This window comes from Misgurnus anguillicaudatus, chromosome 21 (genome assembly GCF_027580225.2).
Source record: "Misgurnus anguillicaudatus chromosome 21, ASM2758022v2, whole genome shotgun sequence".
Lineage (NCBI taxonomy): Eukaryota > Metazoa > Chordata > Actinopteri > Cypriniformes > Cobitidae > Misgurnus > Misgurnus anguillicaudatus.
The window spans coordinates 62,198,139-62,219,718 of record NC_073357.2 but is presented as its reverse complement, the minus strand read 5'-3'; the positions used below and the strand labels follow the sequence as shown (position 1 = coordinate 62,219,718).

General features: G+C 36.2%; 3 protein-coding genes across 3 annotated transcripts; all 3 read right to left on the bottom strand.

The window, feature by feature from the left end:
• Positions 1-2,284: 2,284 nt before the first annotated feature.
• LOC129439014 (mucin-2) lies at positions 2,285-10,052 on the bottom strand. The gene is made up of 22 exons (XM_073859594.1): positions 9,858-10,052; positions 8,542-8,667; positions 8,340-8,457; positions 8,110-8,248; positions 7,851-7,961; positions 7,670-7,739; positions 7,347-7,487; positions 7,031-7,195; positions 6,776-6,870; positions 6,563-6,689; positions 5,985-6,240; positions 5,726-5,775; positions 5,149-5,249; positions 4,727-4,878; positions 4,506-4,644; positions 4,247-4,357; positions 3,987-4,166; positions 3,647-3,883; positions 3,354-3,510; positions 3,144-3,272; positions 2,631-2,778; positions 2,285-2,458 (listed from the first exon to the last, which is right to left on the bottom strand). Exons 1-22 carry the CDS (start codon positions 9,982-9,984, stop codon positions 2,365-2,367), a joined length of 2,973 nt encoding a protein of 990 aa, XP_073715695.1. The 5' UTR covers positions 9,985-10,052; the 3' UTR covers positions 2,285-2,364.
• On the bottom strand, positions 10,028-14,063 carry LOC141352841 (mucin-2-like). Its single transcript, XM_073858854.1, has 7 exons — positions 13,940-14,063; positions 13,001-13,054; positions 12,659-12,920; positions 10,994-11,108; positions 10,808-10,898; positions 10,414-10,520; positions 10,028-10,042 (listed from the first exon to the last, which is right to left on the bottom strand). Exons 1-7 carry the CDS (start codon positions 14,061-14,063, stop codon positions 10,028-10,030), a joined length of 768 nt encoding a protein of 255 aa, XP_073714955.1.
• Positions 14,064-18,375: 4,312 nt separating this feature from the next.
• Positions 18,376-21,452, bottom strand: LOC141353119 (intestinal mucin-like protein). Its single transcript, XM_073859598.1, has 8 exons — positions 21,359-21,452; positions 21,216-21,256; positions 20,726-20,848; positions 19,914-20,012; positions 19,685-19,813; positions 19,550-19,589; positions 18,816-18,939; positions 18,376-18,702 (listed from the first exon to the last, which is right to left on the bottom strand). Exons 1-8 carry the CDS (start codon positions 21,426-21,428, stop codon positions 18,498-18,500), a joined length of 831 nt encoding a protein of 276 aa, XP_073715699.1. The 5' UTR covers positions 21,429-21,452; the 3' UTR covers positions 18,376-18,497.
• Between the last annotated feature and the right edge of the window lie 128 nt (positions 21,453-21,580).

Sequence of the window (21,580 nt, the reverse complement as noted above, 5' to 3'; positions counted from 1 at the left end):
AAGCCCCTTTAGTGGTTGTCTCAAGTTCAGTGGATGATTCAGATGTAGTTGTTGACACAACTGTAGTGACTGGCACAGCAGTTGTCTCTGTTGATGTTGTTGGTTGTGTGGATGTTACAACTGGTACTGAAGTTTGTTTTGTTGGAACAGATGAGCTTGGAGATGTTGACATTTCAGAGGGAATAGATGTTGACTCTTCAAAAGCTGTTGTAGCTGTGGTTGTTGATTGGCTTGTCATTCCAGCTGTAGTCACCACCTTTGGCGACCTGGTGGTGGACACAGGTGACTGAGATGTGGTTGTTTCATTTTCTGTTACAGTCTCTGTGGTTCTTTGTTCTCCAGTTGTTTGCGTTGTGGTTGATGCTGCAGATGTGGTGAATTTGCTTGGAGTTGTTGTCCCTGTAGATGGAGAGAGAGTGGTGCTTTCTTCAACAAGGACTGTAGTGGATGGGATGCTTGGTGTGGTGATTGCAAGAGTTGTTTCAACTTTGATTGGTCTTGTAGTTGAAGAAGCCCCTTCAGTGGTTGTCTCAAGTTCAGTGGATGATTCAGATGTAGTTGTTGACACAACTGTAGTGACTGGCACAGCAGTTGTCTCTGTTGATGTTGTTGGTTGTGTGGATGTTACAACTGGTACTGAAGTTTGTTTTGTTGGAACAGATGAGCTTGGAGATGTTGACATTTCAGAGGGAATAGATGTTGACTCTTCAAAAGTGGTGGTAGCTGTGGTTGTTGATTGGCTTGTCATTCCAGCTGTAGTCACCACCTTTGGCGACCTGGTGGTGGACACAGGTGACTGAGATGTGGTTGTTTCATTTTCTGTTACAGTCTCTGTGGTTCTTTGTTCTCCAGTTGTTTGCGTTGTGGTTGATGCTGCAGATGTGGTGAATTTGCTTGGAGTTGTTGTCCCTGTAGATGGGGAGAGAGTGGTGCTTTCTTCAACAAGGACTGTAGTGGATGGAATGCTTGGTGTGGTGATTGCAAGAGTTGTTTCAACTTTGATTGGTCTTGTAGTTGAAGAAGCCCCTTTAGTGGTTGTCTCAAGTTCAGTGGATGATTCAGATGTAGTTGTTGACACAACTGTAGTGACTGGCACAGCAGTTGTCTCTGTTGATGTTGTTGGTTGTGTGGATGTTACAACTGGTACTGAAGTTTGTTTTGTTGGAACAGATGAGCTTGGAGATGTTGACATTTCAGAGGGAATAGATGTTGACTCTTCAAAAGTTGTTGTAGCTGTGGTTGTTGACTGGCTTGTCATTCCAGCTGTAGTTACCTCCTTTGGCGACCTGGTGGTGGACACAGGTGACTGAGATGTGGTTGTTTCATTTTCTGTTACAGTCGCTGTGGTTCTTTGTTCTCCAGTTGTTTGCGTTGGGGTTGATGATGCAGGTGTTGTGACTTTGCTTGGAGCCGTTGGTGGGACAGTGGTGCTTTCCACCACAACAAACACTGTAGTGGATGGGATGCCTGTGGTCATTGCAAGAGTTGTTTCAGTTTTGATTGGTATTGTTGATGCAGAAACCTCTTCAGTGGTTGTCTCAAATTCAGTGGATGATTCAGCTGTAGTTGTTGTAGTGACTGGCACAGCAGTTGTCTCTGTTGATGTTGTTGGTTGTGTGGATAATACTTTCTCTGTGGTTCTTTGCTCTTCTGTTGTCTCCAGTGTCGATACAGATGTTTCAGAACTTGTTGTGACGACTCTACCAGTAATGGTTGCAAGTGTTTTTGTAATTGGTGCAATTGAAGTTTTTGATGTTGTTATTGTAATGCTTGCACTTTGCATCATTGTGGAACTTTCAGTTGATGTCACCACTATATCTGGTGGGCTGGTTGTGGAAAAGACACCTTGTGTTGTGCTTGTTTCTTCCCCAGTTACAGATGAAGTATATTCTGTGGTAATCAAATCAAATATTTAATTTAGGCATAGAATAGACAAGTAATGCAGTAAAATAACATTAAAATGTGCATTTATCATTTTAAATATGTTAAATACATGTTTAGTATCCGACTTTTGATAATGTTTTTATTTAAAAGTCAAAAGAAAAGTTGTCATGTTATTCATCTTTGAGTAACAATATTAAAATATCCCAGAAAAATCACCTGGTGTGCTGAAGACAAAAACAGTTGTTGGAATTGGTGTTGTTGTCTGTGCAGTGGTTGGGGGGGATGACGTTGTTGGAACAGCAGTGGTTTCACAAGGCATGAAGGTCCTCTCTATAGTTCCATTGATTGAACATACAGCAGTGATACAACTTCCCAGGCCATCCGTTGTGTGATAAATGATGTCATTATAGTTGTACTCTACATCATTGTATCTGCATGTACATGCTGTGAAATAAAAATGCGTCTAAGCAAGATGACTTCTTATTTAGCATTTGTCATTATAATGAAACTAGAAATCGACAGAATCTCACCATTTACATCAAAGACACATATAATGCTGGGTGATGAACAATAACTGCATTGGGAAGAGAAAGAATAAACAGGAACGTCTTAAATGTATTTTGAAACATTGATATAGGAAACAAAAATGATAGGAAATGTATTAGCATGTACTGACAAAAACCCAAATATTCATGATCGTTATAAAACATGGAAACATTAATAAAAGCATATCAATATAGACATACCATGACTGACAGTTCACTTCGGTCGGCACCTGGTCGCCAGTCTGATAATGTACCAATCCGTCATAGCAGCCACAATCTTCCTGCATGACACATTTCATGTTGTCCTCATCAAACACAGGCTGCTCCGGTGGACATTTAGGGTAGCAACCTAGAAAAAAGAGAAAATCAATTAACAATCAATCCCATCTTCTGGGAATGAAAAATCATGGCCTACTTTCACAGACAAGTCTTAACTAAAGCCAGGATTAAGCCTTAGTTAAATCAAAGATGTTCAGGCATCTTTTAGGAAAAGACAATACTGGTCAGAGCAAGTTATTTTCAGTTGAGACTGCTTAATAATGTCTTATAGGGGAATAAACACCAAACGCGAATTCAACATTTTACGCAAGAAGCTTACATACAAAGTCAATGCAAAGATGCAAATTAATGTAAACTCGCGCATTATAAAAACACTAAACATCACATGAATACTTAATTTGAAAGAGCATTGCATAACTGTAAATGAGGTCTCACCTTCAAGTGCTGGCATTTGACTCGAACATACTGCCGATGGGTTTCTGCAGGTCTCCATACAAGGAGCTCCGCAAGGTTTATAGTGCCACTCGCATTCACCGGGAGGGTTGTAATAATCACAGAACAATGCTTTAAAATAAAAAGTTTGAGTTTTAAATCATTGCTTTACACAACATCTTATTACAATGAAACAGTATACGGATCACTCACGGCATATTTTTGGAGATCTCCAGACAACACAGGCTCCGGCTTCATTACAGGCTTGTGCATAAGCTGCTACAGTCGTACAGAAACATTCATAATCTCCACCGTTATCACAAGCGCACGAGTCTCGCACACAAGCATTGTAGAAAGGAGACGGATCCACCTTTAAAGAAAGATAAATATATAAAGTCCTATTGCTTTAAATGGAAACAAGCTGTGTTATAACAAAAATCTATCTGAATTAAGGAACAATCAAATTAATTCAAAACTATACTTCATAAATGGGAGTTTATAAGCACCTGGGAATGGCAGCTTAAGAAGACATCACTAGTGATGATACTGCACTGTCTTTGTGCCCAAGCCTCTCTGTAGGGATTATGGTTACATGGATCCGGAATGAGGGTTGCATCTGGACCACCAGAAACCTTCCAACTGTTTCCAAAATCCAGTGCATCAACAGCAACCACTTGACTGCGAGTAGTGAAGTCATTGTTTGCGCTCCCGTCATAGTTTCCACACAAACCGCACACGCGTCCCTGTCGATAGAAATAAACCTCTCCTACTACACGGCATAATATTCATCTTACATTTGGCATGTATCAGTTGTCAAAGATGTTCTCAGATATGTCGTTGACTTACACTAAACTCTGGAGTCAGTTTGATGTGTATAGTTGTTTTTCTGTCCCATACAAGCATCAGGCCATTATCTCCTTCGATCACCAAGTAAAGTCCCATGCTGCGGATCTGGTAGGGAATCTCCTCTCCTGCATCTCTCTGGACAACTTGATAGGTCCCATCTGTCAATCTAAGCTCGTTTCTCTGAAATATAATGGATATAATCAGTGCTTATTCTTAATTAATTAAACGCTCTAATAAACACCAATGGCATGTCGACTTACTCCGAGAAAAAGCTTGATGGCTTTGGAGCAGGTGGTTCCTGTGGTCCCGCAGGGAATGTTTTCAGTGACAACTCTAAATGAGCCATTGATGTTATTGTTGTTGCAGTAATCCTGGACATGGGATAAAGACACCAGTTCATTTGTGTTTTCCTCATTTATGAGCAATTTAGCATTACCACCTTGGTGTTTCGGCCAAATATCTTCAAAAAGAATATTGATCTGTTACTCTACATGCCAAACCGAAGAACAAGTTTAATACCTGAACGAGGCTGTATTCGCTGCTCCCACTAAAGATAAATCTTTTCTCATCAAATGTTCGATAATGGCCGTCTCCGTAAACGCTGCATGTCCCACTGCACTGGTTTGTGGTGCACTGCCATTTTCTTTCACTACAAGTGCTATAAAAATAATTCAAGTATATTATGAATGAACATTATACACAGTGTAAAAGAATTTTAAATCCCACGCAGTCAGACGTACCATGTGTTACAGTCAGCTGTAATGGTTTCCCCAGGTTGGTAGGCAACTCCATTGTGAATGCAAGGACACAGATCTTCAGATATACAGTCACCATTGCCATCCGACACCAGTCCAGATGGACACACGCACCCAGATACACACTCTGTACTGATCTGAAATTATTACATGTAACACTACATGTTCAACAAACCATCAGAGTCTGTATTTCATTTCTGTCTCCTAACCCCCTTCAAACATGAATGTAGTGATTCCTCTGAGGAAAACTGCTTAATGAAGTTGATGTGAGTGTGTGTTTAAAAGGAAACATAACAGCTCATATAGACATGAAGAAAATTCAACCAAAAGGAACATATAAAGCAATAACTAAAAACCAATATCGACATCCATTGGGTCCGTAAGTGTGTAAAGCAGTGGAGACTCACACAGGCCATGTATAATGTGTTACAGCTCTTCTGACACTCTGATCCCATCGAACCTGAGCTCGCGCTGGAGCAGTTGAAAAACGTCATAGGTGCTACGCATTCTGGAAGAAAGAACAACAAAAACATGATCTACTGTACTGGAAGATTCAAGTGTAGAAATTTGCATAGGCAGAGTTTGTACATGCCCCCCCAGACCAGAGCCAATTGTGTTATTAATAGAGCTATTAATAAAATAGAAATATAAGAATTCATATTTTATTTGTCTACTCTTAATACTTTAATAGGTAGCTTAAGGATAAAATAGCTTTAAATCATTTAAACTATATTTAAAAACCATGAAGCCGCACTCTCTCGCTAATCTCGAAGTACTGCAGTACCCTTGTTTGGTGATAGGTGCCCCCAAGCACAAATGCACAAAAAGTATATACTGTATGATATTCAATCCCCCTCCCCTATCCCTAACCTAATACCTAACCCTCACGGGACACTTTAGCCATTTTTTATTTGAAGAAATTATGTTTTCGTATTACGAGGACACAGGATTTGAAACCATATATAGCAAAACACAAACACACACCTTCCCCAGTTGATCCTCCAGAGCAGATCAGTTTTCCTTCTTCACAAACACTGAAATGTAAACATTAGTTTGTGACCTTCATGTAGTCAGGTTAAACATTGACTCGTATAAGATATTTAATATAAAGTGACCTTGTGCAAACTCATACAAGCAGATAATATTCACTATAACAAATGTAATCCCAAATGTTTCTAGGTTACAGGGAACTTTTGTAACAGATATTTTATTTAAAAGAAATGTGACTACTTCATCAGTTTACCATGATCGTCCATCTTTAGAGATGACATCTCCAGGAGCTATTACTTTGCCTGAATCGTAGCACGAACAGTTGACGGATGCAACACAATCTCCGTTCTCATTCATGTATGTGCCGACTGCGCAGCCGCAGCCATCTACCGGTACAAAATCAATAGCACAAGTGCTGTCTGCTTGGCCGAGAGATCGACAAGTGCGGTCACAGCTGGTCATATGATGAGAGTAAACGGTGCTGATTGGACAAGAAAGTGTGTACTTTTCTAAAGAGAGAAACAGATAACGTTCAGATGTAGTTAAAATATATTTACGATTAAATATACAATTTAGTTCAAATGTATACTACAAATGTATACAATCACTGAGGCTTTAAGCATCCACTTTGAATCACATTGACACCTTTAGTTGTTTACACAGGGGTGAAAATAGCTCAGAAAAGTAAAGTTAGTTATATGTAATTTTGTATATTGTTTTTTGCCTTAATACTTTTTAAAGACCATTGAGCTCCTTACACAACGAGTCACTCTTCTAATTAAATTGTTGAGGTAATAAAACTGCTGCTTTTCAGAGAAGAAATAAACTCACGACAGGCGACATCTCTCCAGCCGTCTAGAAAAATCCCTCTGGCGGCACATGCGTGTACATATGATGACAGCGCCGAACACATGCAGTCTTCAGTCCTTTCACAGTTACAGCTGTCATATATACAGTTCTACAAGATATGAGAAGATTTAATAATAAAAAAACTATAATAATAAAAATATATATATTAAAGAGATGAGAAACTCTTCCACTTACTGCTTGGTAAACATCAGGGCTGATTTCAGAATGACACGGAGCAAAAACCCCAGAAGTGTCTGACAGTAGTGAACACCAATGCTGGGCATATTTCTCTGTCAAAACATCAGCACATCTTACTGATATATCCCAGGGTTTGGTAACATAAACATCGAATGCAGCAATATAATCTTAAAGAACTTGTAAAAGTACAGCAAAGTAAATAGATGTTTTGTGAAACAGCATCCTAGTCAAACGACGCAAATAAATTCACACCATTTTCAATGCTCAGACTGCAAGGATTCTCAAATGTCCTTTTAACGTCCGGACAGCTTGCTCGTGTTTTCCAGGTATTGGCAAAGTCCACGGCCGTTCCTTCTCTCAATCCACCGATGGTTGTAAAGTCATCAGCCTCGATGTTGTTGAAATTGCCACAAAGACCTGTGAAGCGATTTATTTGTGAATCGGACTACAAGTACAAGTAAATGAAATCATGTCAAGAAATAAAGATAAGAAGCATGAAACACTTCTTTATTTTTATGCTGGTTTCATTCTAAATATTTCATAAGTGGATAAAAAGTAAAATAAATACCACATGTTTCTCCTTGATATGTTGAATTGGTTGTGATGTAGAGTTGCATTAATGGTACCAACTGGATCTCCAGGCGAAGCCCGATGAAATGAGCCTGAATGACGATGTAGAACGATGAGGGCTTGAAAACGCTCACGTCAGCTGAAAACACAATCGACATCGATGTAAAATGTACAGTCGGTGTATATTAATATGAAGATTTCCAAAATCTTTTCAAATCTAGAAGTTCTCAAGTACATTCGGCTGTAATAATAATATGCATATTTAGCCACATTTGTGTTCTTGCTTTCAAAACTTTTTTTATGGCTCATCGATTTGTCTACCTGTAAATAAAGGCATCTGAGTGATTACTCGGTTGACCTCAAAATTTCCACTTGAATCCACTTTGATCAGCTGCATAAACAAAAGAAAGTTTTTAAAGTAATGACCAGTGATTAAGTTTGTAAATGTTACAGTGATGTGAGATGAAGTTATACAGTATGAGTTAACAGTATGAGAACTCACAGTCATCCCATCTGACAGCGCTAAAGTTACAGCCTTCAAACAGCTCTCGGTTTCTGTCACACCACACTTCACCAGGTCACCTTGAACTGTAAAATCTGTGCCTGTGCATTGCTGTTAAACCAAAGAGATAACAGCTGACAAACTCGAATGTATTTAAACAACTACAAATAATTATCTTGCAATCATTTACAGAAGATAAAACATAAATAATAGAAATAATAGCTACGTGTCAGCTATGAGAAGCGTCTGGTTGACATACCTGGGATAGGACATAAGTACAGTCTCCGTGAAAAGTGTATGCTTTTCCATCATAAGTTGTAATATGAGATCCACCCTCCACAGAACAATAATGAGGACAATCCTTCTGCCTACAGTCCCACTGACCCTCTGCACACGTGCTATAAGAAAAATAATCACGCATGCCATTTAAACACTGTAATGACTTCAGCTTTTCATATCAAAACATCTTTAATATGATGTCAAGATTACCATTCTCTGCAGTTGCTCGTGTAATTCTCTCCAGAGGCAAATGGTTTACCTCCGAGCACACAGGGGCATTCGTTGAGGGGTATACAGCCGGATTGATTTATATCATCAAAAACAGTGCCTTAAACAGATCAAACACAGACATAAAGTTTTACAGTTTAGGGGATGGGCTGAAGCGATGACACATTCTGGAGGTTTGCTGTACCTGGAGGACAGAAGCATCCATCAATGCAGTGCTGTTCACACAGTTGTCCTCTCTCAGGATTCGAGCAGGTGTCCGTACAGGGATTTCCACACTCCTGATAGATCAAGCCGTCTGGGCATGATTGTGCTAAACATACAAAGCAAAGGACGTTCAGAGCCACCAATCATCACAGTTTAAAACTGCATTGAGTGCCTCAACACAATCAAAACAATACAAAAATAACTAACTAAACAGAACAGAATATTACCAAATATAAACGATTATATGCGTTTCCATTACAGTTTTGCTCGAGTTATTAAAAAACGATTGCAAAATGACTGAGTTTCCATTAACTGAGGATGTGCGACTAAAACCTATTTTTTTGCGATAAGTCATTACAAACATCACGTCGACTGATGTTGGTAGGCCCTAGGCATTATTTTTAACTGAAGGAGACGTAAGAGTATTATCCAAACAATAATAATAAGGAAAGCCCCTTATACTTACGACCGGCAATGTTAGGTAGAGGGAATAGTACAATTATTTTAAAATCAAAAGATATGTGGGAGTGTTATCCAAACATTATTGGCAAGGAAAGCCTTGTATTGCACTGTAAAAAAAATATGTAGAAATTACTGTGTTATTGCAGCTGGGTTGCCGGTAACTTACCGTAAATTTAAATTTATGTTATTTACTGGCAACATTTTGTTAAATTAACATTTTACAGAGTAAAACTAAAAAACAGCATCAAGCAAAACATTCTGAAAAACAAAATCTGAAGCAAAAAAAAAAACAGAAAAAGGTTGATGATGATTTCTGGTTCACAGAATGCTTTGCATGAGGCTGTTATTGTATAGTTTTATGCAATAAACTTTTACCCGCCAGCGTTTTTTTAAGTTGCCAGCCAGTGCCAGCATTTTTCATGATTTTCACAAAAGTTACCAGAAAATAAAAAACAAAAACAAAATTTTAAGCAAAAAGCTGATATAATTAAATTTTTGTGAAGGACTTTTGTCTGAGATCAAATTCAGAGCGATGATAAGTTGGGTAAGAGTGCCACCTAGTGGGTCATAGCGGAAATACAGATTGCCATAAAAACTCGTCATTGGCAGGGAAGCGTTTTCTCTTCATTGATGAGATAACTCCTCAATGGAGGGAAAAGAGTTAAAGTAAGCCTCTACTACATGACACCAGAGTTAGGCCATCTTCAGGTTTAGTATTTCCTGCGTCTCACACCAAATCCCGCAGAATTTCGGAAGTGCTCGCGGCATTCTTCTCTCTGAGATGCGCATTTTTAAAGGCCACATCTGTCCTCTACTGTACTTCACTATACTCACCGCAAAAATTTTCTGATCTCCATTCTGAAGGTTTGCCACCTGCGTGTACACACTGTCTGGAGTATTCAGCGATAGTTCTGCACAGGCAGAAGTTATCCGAAGTGTTGCAATGACACAAATCCTTCATACAGACGTCAACAAAAGAATCAATGGCCACCAAATCCCTGCATTCACTGAACACTGGACTGGTGAAGACAAAACGACAAAAGGCCTGTAGAGAAAGCATATTTACACAAGATATTACATCAGAAAGCCACAAATAATCTGTCAAAAAACATTATATAATGCATCAATATGATTTGTCCACTTAAACCTGCTTTGAAACAATGCAACAGTGTAAATACTGCTATATAAATACATTTCAATTGAATTGTTAGTACAGCAGTATACAGATGACATCAAAGCTTGAACTGAATTTTCTTTAATGAATTTATCTACATTGTAAAATGTAAAAAGTTAACACCTAAAAAATGTGACTAGTTGATCCAACTTTTAACTTTTTCCAGTGTATCACCCAGATGCTAAACATCTTTTGTGCTTTCTGTTTATTTCTTACCTCATCTCCACAGTTTTCTACAAGAGACATATTATCTTCCTCGCAGACTTCTGTGGGATCATCTAACTTCCAGAGGTTTCCATAGCTAGAAGCAGGCAGTTGAGCTCCTGGAACAACAGGTGCGTGTGTGCGTTTAACAAACTGGAATGATTTCACTTTTGTTTATAATAGAGTTAAGTAACATTTACATTTATTTATTCAGCCGAAACTTCTATCCAAAGCAACTTACATATGACAAACACTTAACGTTTGGCTAATGAGCTAACAATAATTGCAGTATACAAAGTCATGTTTACAAGTAGAACGAGAGAGAGAGAGAGAGAGAGAGAGAGAGTGAGAGAGAGAGAGAGAGAAAGAGAGAGAGAAAGAGAGAGAGAGAGTACTGTTAATATACCATTACTGATGAATTCATTGTAAAGCTGGATTCCATTAAAGTCACCACAGAGTCCACATGTTTGGTTTTTGTATTTCTCATCTAACTGGACCTGAAAACCCAAAATATATGAATGCATTAGTGATGGAGTACTGAAGGGCGTGATGTTTATTTCCTGATGTTTGTGTTATTAAGAGGTTTGCTTACCATAAAAGCATCGTCTTCATTCCACATGGCTACCAATCCAAAAACAGCTTTCACCATAATGTAATGCGTCCACTTCTCTATTGTAATTCCAGAGGTGCTGAATGGCAGCGTCACTCTACACAAAGAAACCAAAAGTGTTAGATGTTTTAAACCGGTCTAAGTTAGTCTTCCAGTCTGGTGTTCTGGTTTATGAAGAGATTTGGACACCAGACCAGCAAACTAAATCAGTTTAGATTCTTTAACCCCTTAGGTGGTGCAAATACCCTTTGAGCGGGGGGGGGGGGGGTGATATACATCTTCAAATTAATATAAATCTGGCATTTTTTGGTCTAGAAGCCTAATCTTGGTCTTGTTGTTAAAGAAGACACTTTGGGGGTTTTCACAGAAGGAGGTAAAAATATTAAATAAAGAAATTGTTATAGCAGTTTACATTTATTTTCATAAATAAAAATAATTCCATAACATATGAGTTTTATAAATAAAATTATAAAAATGTAAATGTTTCACAAAAGTAATAATGCAAACATGAAGCCATAAGTCTCAAGTAGTTCTGATCCAAATTTCAAGTTAAAATCACAAAAAATGAGGTTTGTGTCATACTTTTAGTGGTTTTACCAACAACGGCCACTAGATGTCCACGGTTTGCAGCATACTCTTGTCACAAATTATTAAATTACTGTCAGTGCATTATTATTACTGCTAAAAGGTTTTGAAATATGGAAACTACATTCTTAGAGCTTTTCAACAATATATTGTTTGTCAACATTTTTGAAGATGTATAATAGGATATAATTTTATGAACATATAATAATTAATGTGCATTCCTACGAAAAAAAAAACTGTCACTACATTATTTCTATCATCAGATGACCTTGAAATATGAAAACTACATTTGAGAGCTTTCCAGTGATATATAGTTTGTCATGATTGTTAAGGTTTGGAACAGGGTATTAGTGTTACAAATATAAAACAACAACGTGGGCCCACCTGTATACCCGTGGCATTTTAGAAAATGGCTCTCACTATGTCATTCCTTTACCAAAATGGAGATAATAAATGAAATCTACACTCTTAGAGCTTTCAAATGATATATAGTTTGTCATGATTGGATAAGAAGTCACATGCAAAACACTGAAGTAAACGTAGGTGTCCAGCTGGCGGGACAGTGACATTTATCAGGATATAAATGTTTTGAGGCACACTCTCTCTATAAATTAATCAATTACTCTCCCTACATAATTTATTTTATAAAACACTGTTGAAATATCTATTCTAGAGGCTTAGACCTTTCCAACAATATATAGTTTGTTGTGATATACATAAAATTTATATGGAAAATATTTAGGTGTCCCGCTCACGGGACAGCGCCACTTAAGGGTTAAAGATGTTCATCAGCAGGGTGTCTATATCCCAAATCACACAAATATAACATAAAAAATCTGTTCACAGAAACACTTTACTATAAGGTTGCATTCATCCAATATTTGATTTAATTTTGTAATAGTAAAGGTTGAAGATAACATGAACTAAGATTAATAAATGCTATATGTTGATTGTTAAGTAATGTAGATCACTAATGTTAACCCTGATGTAAAATAGTAGCAAACCAACAAATCATACATTTAATGACTGAATTTTCCAGTCTAGATGTAATAAAAGACTTACGTTTGACCATCAACACTGACGGAGTCTTTGTTCAGCTGAACTACGGTTCCCTCCAGTTTCATGATGATTCTGCTGATGGTGGGTTCATTGTTGAGCACCTGATGTCTCAGTTGAATATTAAAATCTTCATAACTATTCTGACAGCTGGAGGTCAGTATGTAGTTACAGGTGGTCGGGAGTTGGAAGTAATCTCCATCAAAAGTCTTGTAATGATAGTTACCCCACGTGCTACAAACCAGCTCATTGTGTTGTGAACTCAGTCCTGAGGAAATAAAAATAAGTACACGTTAATGTCATAATATTGCCGAAAGCGTCACATTTAAATGATTGATGGATATTTACCTGAAATCAGTTGTGCTGTGGTCACTGGATTGATGTTGAGTGTCGTGAAAAACGCTGGAAAATGCCCAGAAACATTCAATAATTTTGAAGAATTTACAGAAAAGCAAAGTATCACTGAATTCAAAACTATTAAAGTAACTTCATTGTAAAAATAATGCTGGATTTATACAGATGTTTTCCTGTAACTTACTGTAAACTCCAATTTATGTTATTTACTGGCAAAAGTTTGTTCAAAGTTAACATTAAACATTAACAAGGTTCCCAGAATGCTTTGCATGAGGCTGTTATTTTATAGTTTTATTCTGTAAAGATAAAAACTTTTTAATGTTTAATATTCATTTAACTTTGAACAAACTGTTAACAGTAAATAACATCAATTTCAATCTAAGTTACTGACAAACAGCTGCCAGTAATACTGTCATTTAGACATTTGGGTAGTTAAAGCATTTGGATTATTTTACTATAATTATTATTATTTTTTTATTATTTTTAGATATGAATTTACCTTAAATACATTGTTCATAGACTTTGTAACATAAAATGTTAATGGTGATCAACGAAGCAGATTGACATTTCAATGTATTCATTTAGCTAACATTTTCTTTATAAATGTCCATTACCTAAACCGAACCCAATTTGAAAGAAAATTATCTAGTATCTTCATGATTTAAATTGATTTCCTCCTAAATAATAATAATTCCAGCTATAAACACGTATTATATGCAAAAATTTGCTGTAATTATGCAGCGGGTTGCCAGTAACTTACTGTAAAAGATAAAGACTAACAAACTGTTGCCAGAAAAAAACATAAATGTAAAATCTATAATTTCTACAGAATTTTTTTACAGTGTACAAGCAACATGAATGTAAAATCTATCATTTCTACAGTGTACAAGAATAAAATGCAATTCTTAATGGTTTGTTAAAAGTTCAGCTTACTTATCTGTGTTGTAAGTTCAATAGACAGTGTGATCCACAGGAGCACTGTACTAGATATGGTCTTTAACAAACCCATGATGGTTTGTGGAGCGTGCAGGTTCTCCACAGGATCAATGAGAAACATTCAGTTCTTTACGAAGTGTTTTATAGAGACTTAAGAGTCAGATGAAGGTGGGGCCAAAACTCTGTTTATCTTTAATGACGGCATAATCTGACTGATCGATTGATGAAATTCAATAATAAATTCAGTGCATTTTAGAAAACAAACATAAAAAAAACTAAATATGCAATTTAATATTTTCTAACAGATTTCCATATAGTTCCTCTATATACTGTAAGCATGTTATGGTTAATGTGCTGGATCACATAAACATCACATTCACTATATTTATTAGTATTTATTGCTATGATGGGATATGATGATTTTTTTTTATTTATGTATTATAATAGAAATTATGTGATACAGAAGAACACAATGAAAACGAATGTATATCTGAACTCATTTCTGGGACTTTAAGCCTTGTTTGTGTGAGAATAATGCGTGCAATAAATACATCAATGGAAATAAATCAAATAAAGACTTGAACTAGTGCTTTAAGTTGTTTAAGATAAGGTCTTTTGGCGTGTCTATTCGGTAATGTGAGCGAGTGAACAAAGTGATTGAGCAAGAGTTTTTGTGGGGTTGGGTCCTTTGACTCTATAATCAAGTAATGATGTATAAATATTGATCTCAGAGCTAAACAGAAACTACAATAATACATTAATCCACAACAGTGACTCAGGGTTGAAAACGCTCCTTTACTAAACTTTTTACTGGAGTTTTGTCTAAAGAAAGACAAGCATTTCCCTGTAATAGCATTTACAGCTTAAGTCCAGTAGGGTTTGTCATAAGCTGTTCCAGGATCTGCATCCTGATCAAAACAATCAACATCTTTCTCTCTTCTGTAAAGTGTTATTTTCATATAGAAAACAATTCTTATGTGACAAAATGATTAATAAAAGTTCCTCTGTTTCACCTAAAGGACTATAAAAGCTGAGAAAGAAATTGAAAAAAAGTTTTTTGTGGTATCAACCTAAAACTTAACAACACTCTTAACTTTTAAGAGTGTTGTTAAGTTTAATCAAAAATACAAAATGCTTTCAGATTGAACTTCAGACTTTTATTAAAAAACCCTTTCAGGCTCGTGTATATTTTGTAAAGACGTGAACCTTTGTAAACCGTGTTTGTTAAAAGCAGGAGCTCCGGTCTCACGTTTCGTCACGGTTTCCGTCATATTTGATCGCATGTGGACTATAGGTATTATTTCATAAGTACAAAGTAAACAGATGGAGCTTAATATCATCTTTAGAATAAAACCTAATTCAGGATGCTGAAGTCAATGTCGTAATATAAACACACATTGTGATGACTGATGTCCTTCTGTGACATGTTCAAATTAAGGTGACAGGGTTTAAATAACGTTTAAGTAAAGGTCACTTTCGCAATACATATATACACATTTAATGTAATACACAAGGGAGGGTAAAATGATCCATTAATATTTGCCACTTTGACATATTATAAGATACTAGGAGGATTTATTGTGTGAACAATCAGGGTAAACAAAATATCAAATGCTCACCATATGAAACATGCAAAAACATCTATTGATTTTATTCAACTTTATTTGAATTAAACTTTACTCAATTTTATTAATCCTTCTCAGTGTTTCATTTCTAGCATTTCCATTTAATGTTCTAATGGAATGTAGTTTTTTTTTGGTCATAAAGTCATGTCTAATATAACACAATATCTGTCATCTATCATATTTATTGTCATACGGGTGGTTTCCCGGACAGGGTGTATCTTATAATACCAGAATAAAATGCATGTTTGAGCTTCCTTCATTTAAAAACAACTTCCATGGACATAAAATATATATATAAGTGCATTTGTTTTTTTTCTTAAGAAGCACACCAGTATTGTTTTTTTTTTTTTAAGTTAAAGTCCTAATATAACTAAGGCCTAGTCCTGGATTTATCTAAACCCTGTCCAGAAATGTCTAAGGGCCGGTTTGCCAGACAGGTCTTATCCTAATCCCAGAATAAGATCCATGTTTGAGCTGCTTTAATTTAGAAACACCTTGTCGTATATCAGTGAAATTGTCTTAAGATGCACACATGTTGTGTTTTTTGTAAGATTTGTTTGTAAAAACTTTTTAAGGATAATAATGACAAGGCCTAAACCTAAACCCTGTCCAGGAAACATCCCCTTTATATTCTACAATCTCATTCTTAGTATTAACAATTTGTATTACTAATATACAATTTTATGAGGAAAAATAGCATCTTATATTGTATTCATGCATTGAATATACACAACACTGTTCAGTTGTTTTTAGAGCTCTTGCTCATTATTTATATTTTCTTCCACATTAAAGAATAACACTAAACTCATCAAAATATTCAAAATAAATTAAAACTATGTTGTGGACATTGTATTTTGTCTTATATTTAAGTATTATTGTGTTTGAATATTGTTATATTATTTATGTTTTGTTTTAATTTAATGAGCTTATTATGAAAGTCAGATTGTAATTGTCATATACACTCACCTAAAGGATTATTAGGAACACCATACTAATACTGTCTTTGACCCCCTTTTGCCTTCAGAACTGCTTTAGTTCTACGTGGCATTAATTCAACAAGGTGCTGAAAGCATTCTTTAGAAATGTTGGCTCATATTGATAGGATAGCATCTTGCAGTTGATGGAGATTTGTGGGATGCACATCCAGGGCACGAAGCTCCCATTCCACCACATCACAAAAATGCTCTATTGGGTTGAGATCTGGTGACTGTGGGGGCTATTTTAGTACAGTGAACTCATTGTCATGTTCAAGAAACCAATTTGAAATGATTCGAGCTTTGTGACATGGTGCATTATCTTGCTGGAAGTAGCCATCAGGGGATGAGTACATGGTGGTCATAAAGGGATAGACATGGTCAGAAACAATGCTCAGGTAGGCCGTGGCATTTAAACGATGCCCAATTGGTACTAAGGGGCCTAAAGTGTGCCAGGAAAACACCCCCCACACCATTACACCACCACCACCAGCCTGCACAGTGGTAACAAGGCATGATGGATCCATGTTCTCATTCTGTTTATGCCAAATTCTGACTCTACCATCTTAATGTCCCAACAGAAATTGAGACTCATCAGACCAGGCAACATTTTTCCAGTCATCAACTGTCCAATTTTGGGGGGCTTATGCAAACTGTAGCCTCTTTTTTTATTTGTAGTGGAGGAGTGGTACCCGGTGGGGTCTTCTGCTGTTCAGCCCATCCGCCTCAAGGTTGTGCATGTTGTGGCTTCACAAATACTTTGCTGCATACCTCGGTTGTAACGAGTGGTTATTTCAGTCAAAGTTGCTCTTCTATCAGCTTGAATCAGTCGGCCCATTCACCTCTGACTTCTAGCATCAACTAGACATTTTCTCCCACAGGACTGCTGCATACTGGATGTTTTTCTCTTTTCACACCATTCTTTGTAAAACCTAAAAATGATTATGTGTGAAAATCCCAGTAACTGAGCAGATTGTGAAATACTCAGACCGGCCCGTCTGGCACCAACAACCATGCCACACCCAAAATTGCTTAAATCACCTTTCTTTCCCATTCTGTCATTCAGTTTGGAATTCAGGAGATTGTCTTGACCAGGACCACACCCCTAAATGTATTGAAGCAACTGCCATGTGATTGGTTGATTAGATAATTGCATTAATGAGAAATTGAACAGGTGTTCCTAATAATCCTTTAGGTGAGTGTATAGGGCGTGGTAACAGAGTGGGTCAGACATCATTTTTGACCACTTCATAAGTTTTGTTTCCTTCTTTAGTGCCAATTTTCGTTTCATATAATTTGCTTCATAATTTTAAGAAATGTTTTGTAAATACAAATAAATAAAGGCATCATGTGGATTGAATACAACCCTACCCCAATGCTTCTGCAGTCTTTAGACAAGGCCAAATCAACACTATATTTAATATGTTTATATTATCTTCTGTGAAGTCACCGTTTACAGATGTGAACTCTTGCTGTTTTATCACTTTAGATGTTTTAAAATGCTAATAAAGTTTGCATCTATAATGGGCTCTTATGGACTGCTTTGTCTTCAGAATTCAGTTATTCAATTATATTTACGTGTCTACAAACATTCAAGCATTTAAACAACATGCTCAGATTTTATTTTAGTTATATAAGTTTTCGATCTTTTTTAAAACTTTAGTGTTTCTCACGCAACAATCATATAAATACATTTGAATTGAATATACCGACATGTTTAGCTGGAGATGGAAAAAGCAATTTATTTTCATTCTTTATCTTACAGAAACATTATCAAATATATTTCATTTAAATAGACACTTTCTCCACATTCACAAGACTAAGATCACTGTGCAATTATTTATTGAGTTTATTGAGTTGTGAAAGGAAATAATAACAGAGATGAAGAGATATATAATGAAGTTAAGTCATAAATACAGAGTGTAACAGAGTGATTTTAGTATTATGAGCTCTACATCATCCACGTTTGCGTCGTTGTTTTATCATTGACTTCTGCTGAACAGCACAGTCGGTCTCCACACAGCCACATTTCTCTATGTAGATATACGTTTGTGTGATCGTGGATCCGTCTGGACACACAAGATCTGCTTTCTTCTCTGATGTCGCCATTTCTCGACAACAAGAACATGAATGTTGTACGGCTTTGTCTTTCATGGAGTACCTGAATGTGTGAAGAGATGAGAGATACTTTTTTAGAAACAACAAACTTTTAACATTTTTAAAAATCATCATAAATATATGTATCATATTTATATTTGTGTTGTTAAAACGTACATAGAGTATGTGTTACAGGAGCCGTCACATGTGCCCATCTCCACCGGCATTGCGGTCTTGCAACCGTCGCTCTCCAGATACGTTGACATCTTACTGACATTGCAATTGCTTTGTACGGTTACACCTGTAAAGATGAGACATCTGAATTCAGTGACTTTACTGAAAAAAAACTCACACTACAGTTTTCACTACCGTAGCATATTAACTAAGTTGTGTATTTTAAGCTAAGAACATTTGATTCAATTTGGTAGTTATTTTTAAGACCTTAAATGGTTTTGCTCCACCTCTTTTTAAGGATTATATAAATCAGATTACAGGACTGTGCACACTTCGTGCCCGTTTCAGAGGTGATTGTAACGTGTCATTAAGAAAAAGCACTTTTGGCCGATTATCATTTTCTTTTAGAGGAACACATAGTGAAATCAATTCCCAGTAAATGTTTCTCGAAAAGGTTGAAAACATGGTTATTGACCCATCAAAATTGTGATCATTTTAAGTGATTTGTGGATGTTATTTTTTCATAGTTTAAGTTAATTTTTTCTTCTGCTTTATTTTCTTCCTACCTGTAACATCAACCTGCCAAAAGGGAATATGAAGGCACATTTTAAATATCTATGTACTGTATTATTAATGTGCATTGCCCCTGATTAAAAAAATGAATGAATAAATAAACATCAGAAAGAAAACATACATTTAGTGCACCTTCATCTGCTAGTGTAAATGTAAACACTTACATGAATGACAACATCCATCAGGAGCAATGAACTCTGTTCCCTGCGCGAGAGAGAGAGACAATCATGCAAAAATTATACAGAATAAAAACTTTTTTTTATATATAAAAACGTGTTTATGTATAGTTGCCAACTCACAGGTACACATTCATCTGGATTGAAGTATGGACAAACAGTCTTTGCCTCCATTGTAATAAACTGCGTTTCAATCTTCACACATTCAAATTTCACACACTTGTCACCAGGTGGAGACCAAACCTTACCAGGCTGAAACACAACATATCTCACATCAATCTTGTTCATTCTTCACATACTGTATAGGTTTGAAATAGAGTCATGACATTAGATGAAGATGTATGAAACTGACTTCTATGGTTTGTGTGATGTTTCCTGCATACACAGTAACACAGCTAGTCTGCACACACTGTCCACAACATTGACCAGAAACCGGCTGATACTCGAATCCCTTAGAAAACAAGACACACATTTAGATAACAGTGTTGAATTTCATGTAAAGTTGCTTTGATACAATGCAACATAGTAATGTGCTTTATAAATAATACTCAAAGTTAAAATCAAGTAAGGAATACGGGCAACGAACTATAATTGAACTATAAGAAAATAATGCACACCCAAGTGGTAATGCGGTACGACTCGAAGCAGACTGTGCATTATTTTTATAGAATTCAAATATTATTCCTCTTATACACAAGACATTTGAAAAGTTAGGTGTGCGGTTATCGAAAAATAATGCATACCCGTGGAACCAATCAGAAAACAGCATTCAACAGACTCGTGGTATAAACTTGAATTAATGAACTATTTTGTATCTGTCTGTATCTGATTCTCATGTATAAAAAGTTTCTCTGGACAGAGGACAAACAGAGTGTTGTAATATTTCTATAATGCATTTGTATTTGTTTACTTCAAAATAAAAAAAAACAATCATAACAATCAGTTTTCAAAAAGAAAACCTAATTTTAAACCTTCGGCCAAGATAAAGCAAAGAAATCTGAATGCACAATGCATAACATTTAACATATTATTACTGCAGATGATGACAACAAGTTGTGACAGATATTGAGCGAATATTTAAGAACTGGTTAAGCCTTCTGCACATCTTGAATTTGTAATAATCAGTAATCTGTTGAAGTAAACAGGAAGTTTCTTTTCTCTTACCACTTGACAATATGTGTCACACTGAGCCGCTTGACATTTAATTGAATGTAGTCGAGTCTCGGGATCCACATTATCACTACATAGACAATTCTCACACTGACTGACAGGCACAAGTGCTCCAGGCTAAAATAAAACAGGACATGATATCATAAGAATCATAACCATCTCAAATACATTTGACATTGTCTGTGAAAACCCAAATGAAGTCATTTACTGTCCATAAAATCATCCAGAACATTCTGTGAAAATATCATCTTGATATCTTTAACATTGACTGAGTAAGATGGATGGATGGATGGATGAACATACTTGATTGATTCTCAGTATAGGTCATGTCAAATACTAAACTCAATGTGAAATCAAACTTTGATTCTCCAAATCTCATCATCACATTATGAGACTTTAGTCTGGATTTCACAGACAGGATCACAAATCACAAAACATATTATTTGTTGAAGAGTGCAGTTTAGCAGTAATAACATGAAGTTACCTTATATTCAGTATGATTGAACACACAAACAGGTTTTGGCACTGTGCAGTAAAGAAAAAGAGGATTAAAAGGAGTATTCCGCATTTATAGTGTAAGTCTTTTGTATCTTATTAAATGAGAGGATTATTATAAACCTAACTCACAGCAGTGATAGATCGGACAGCAGACTCCCATTGTTATCTCCACACTGAATCCAACAGGACAAGTGAACATCTTACTGGGACAAAGACCAACATCACACACTGTAAAAAAAAACAAAATAAGCATACAATTCAGAGGTAACGACTAAAAAAATGGTTGGTTCAACTTTAAAAAGTTACATGGTGGCCTTAAAATTGAGTTAATTCATCTTAAAAATATTAGGT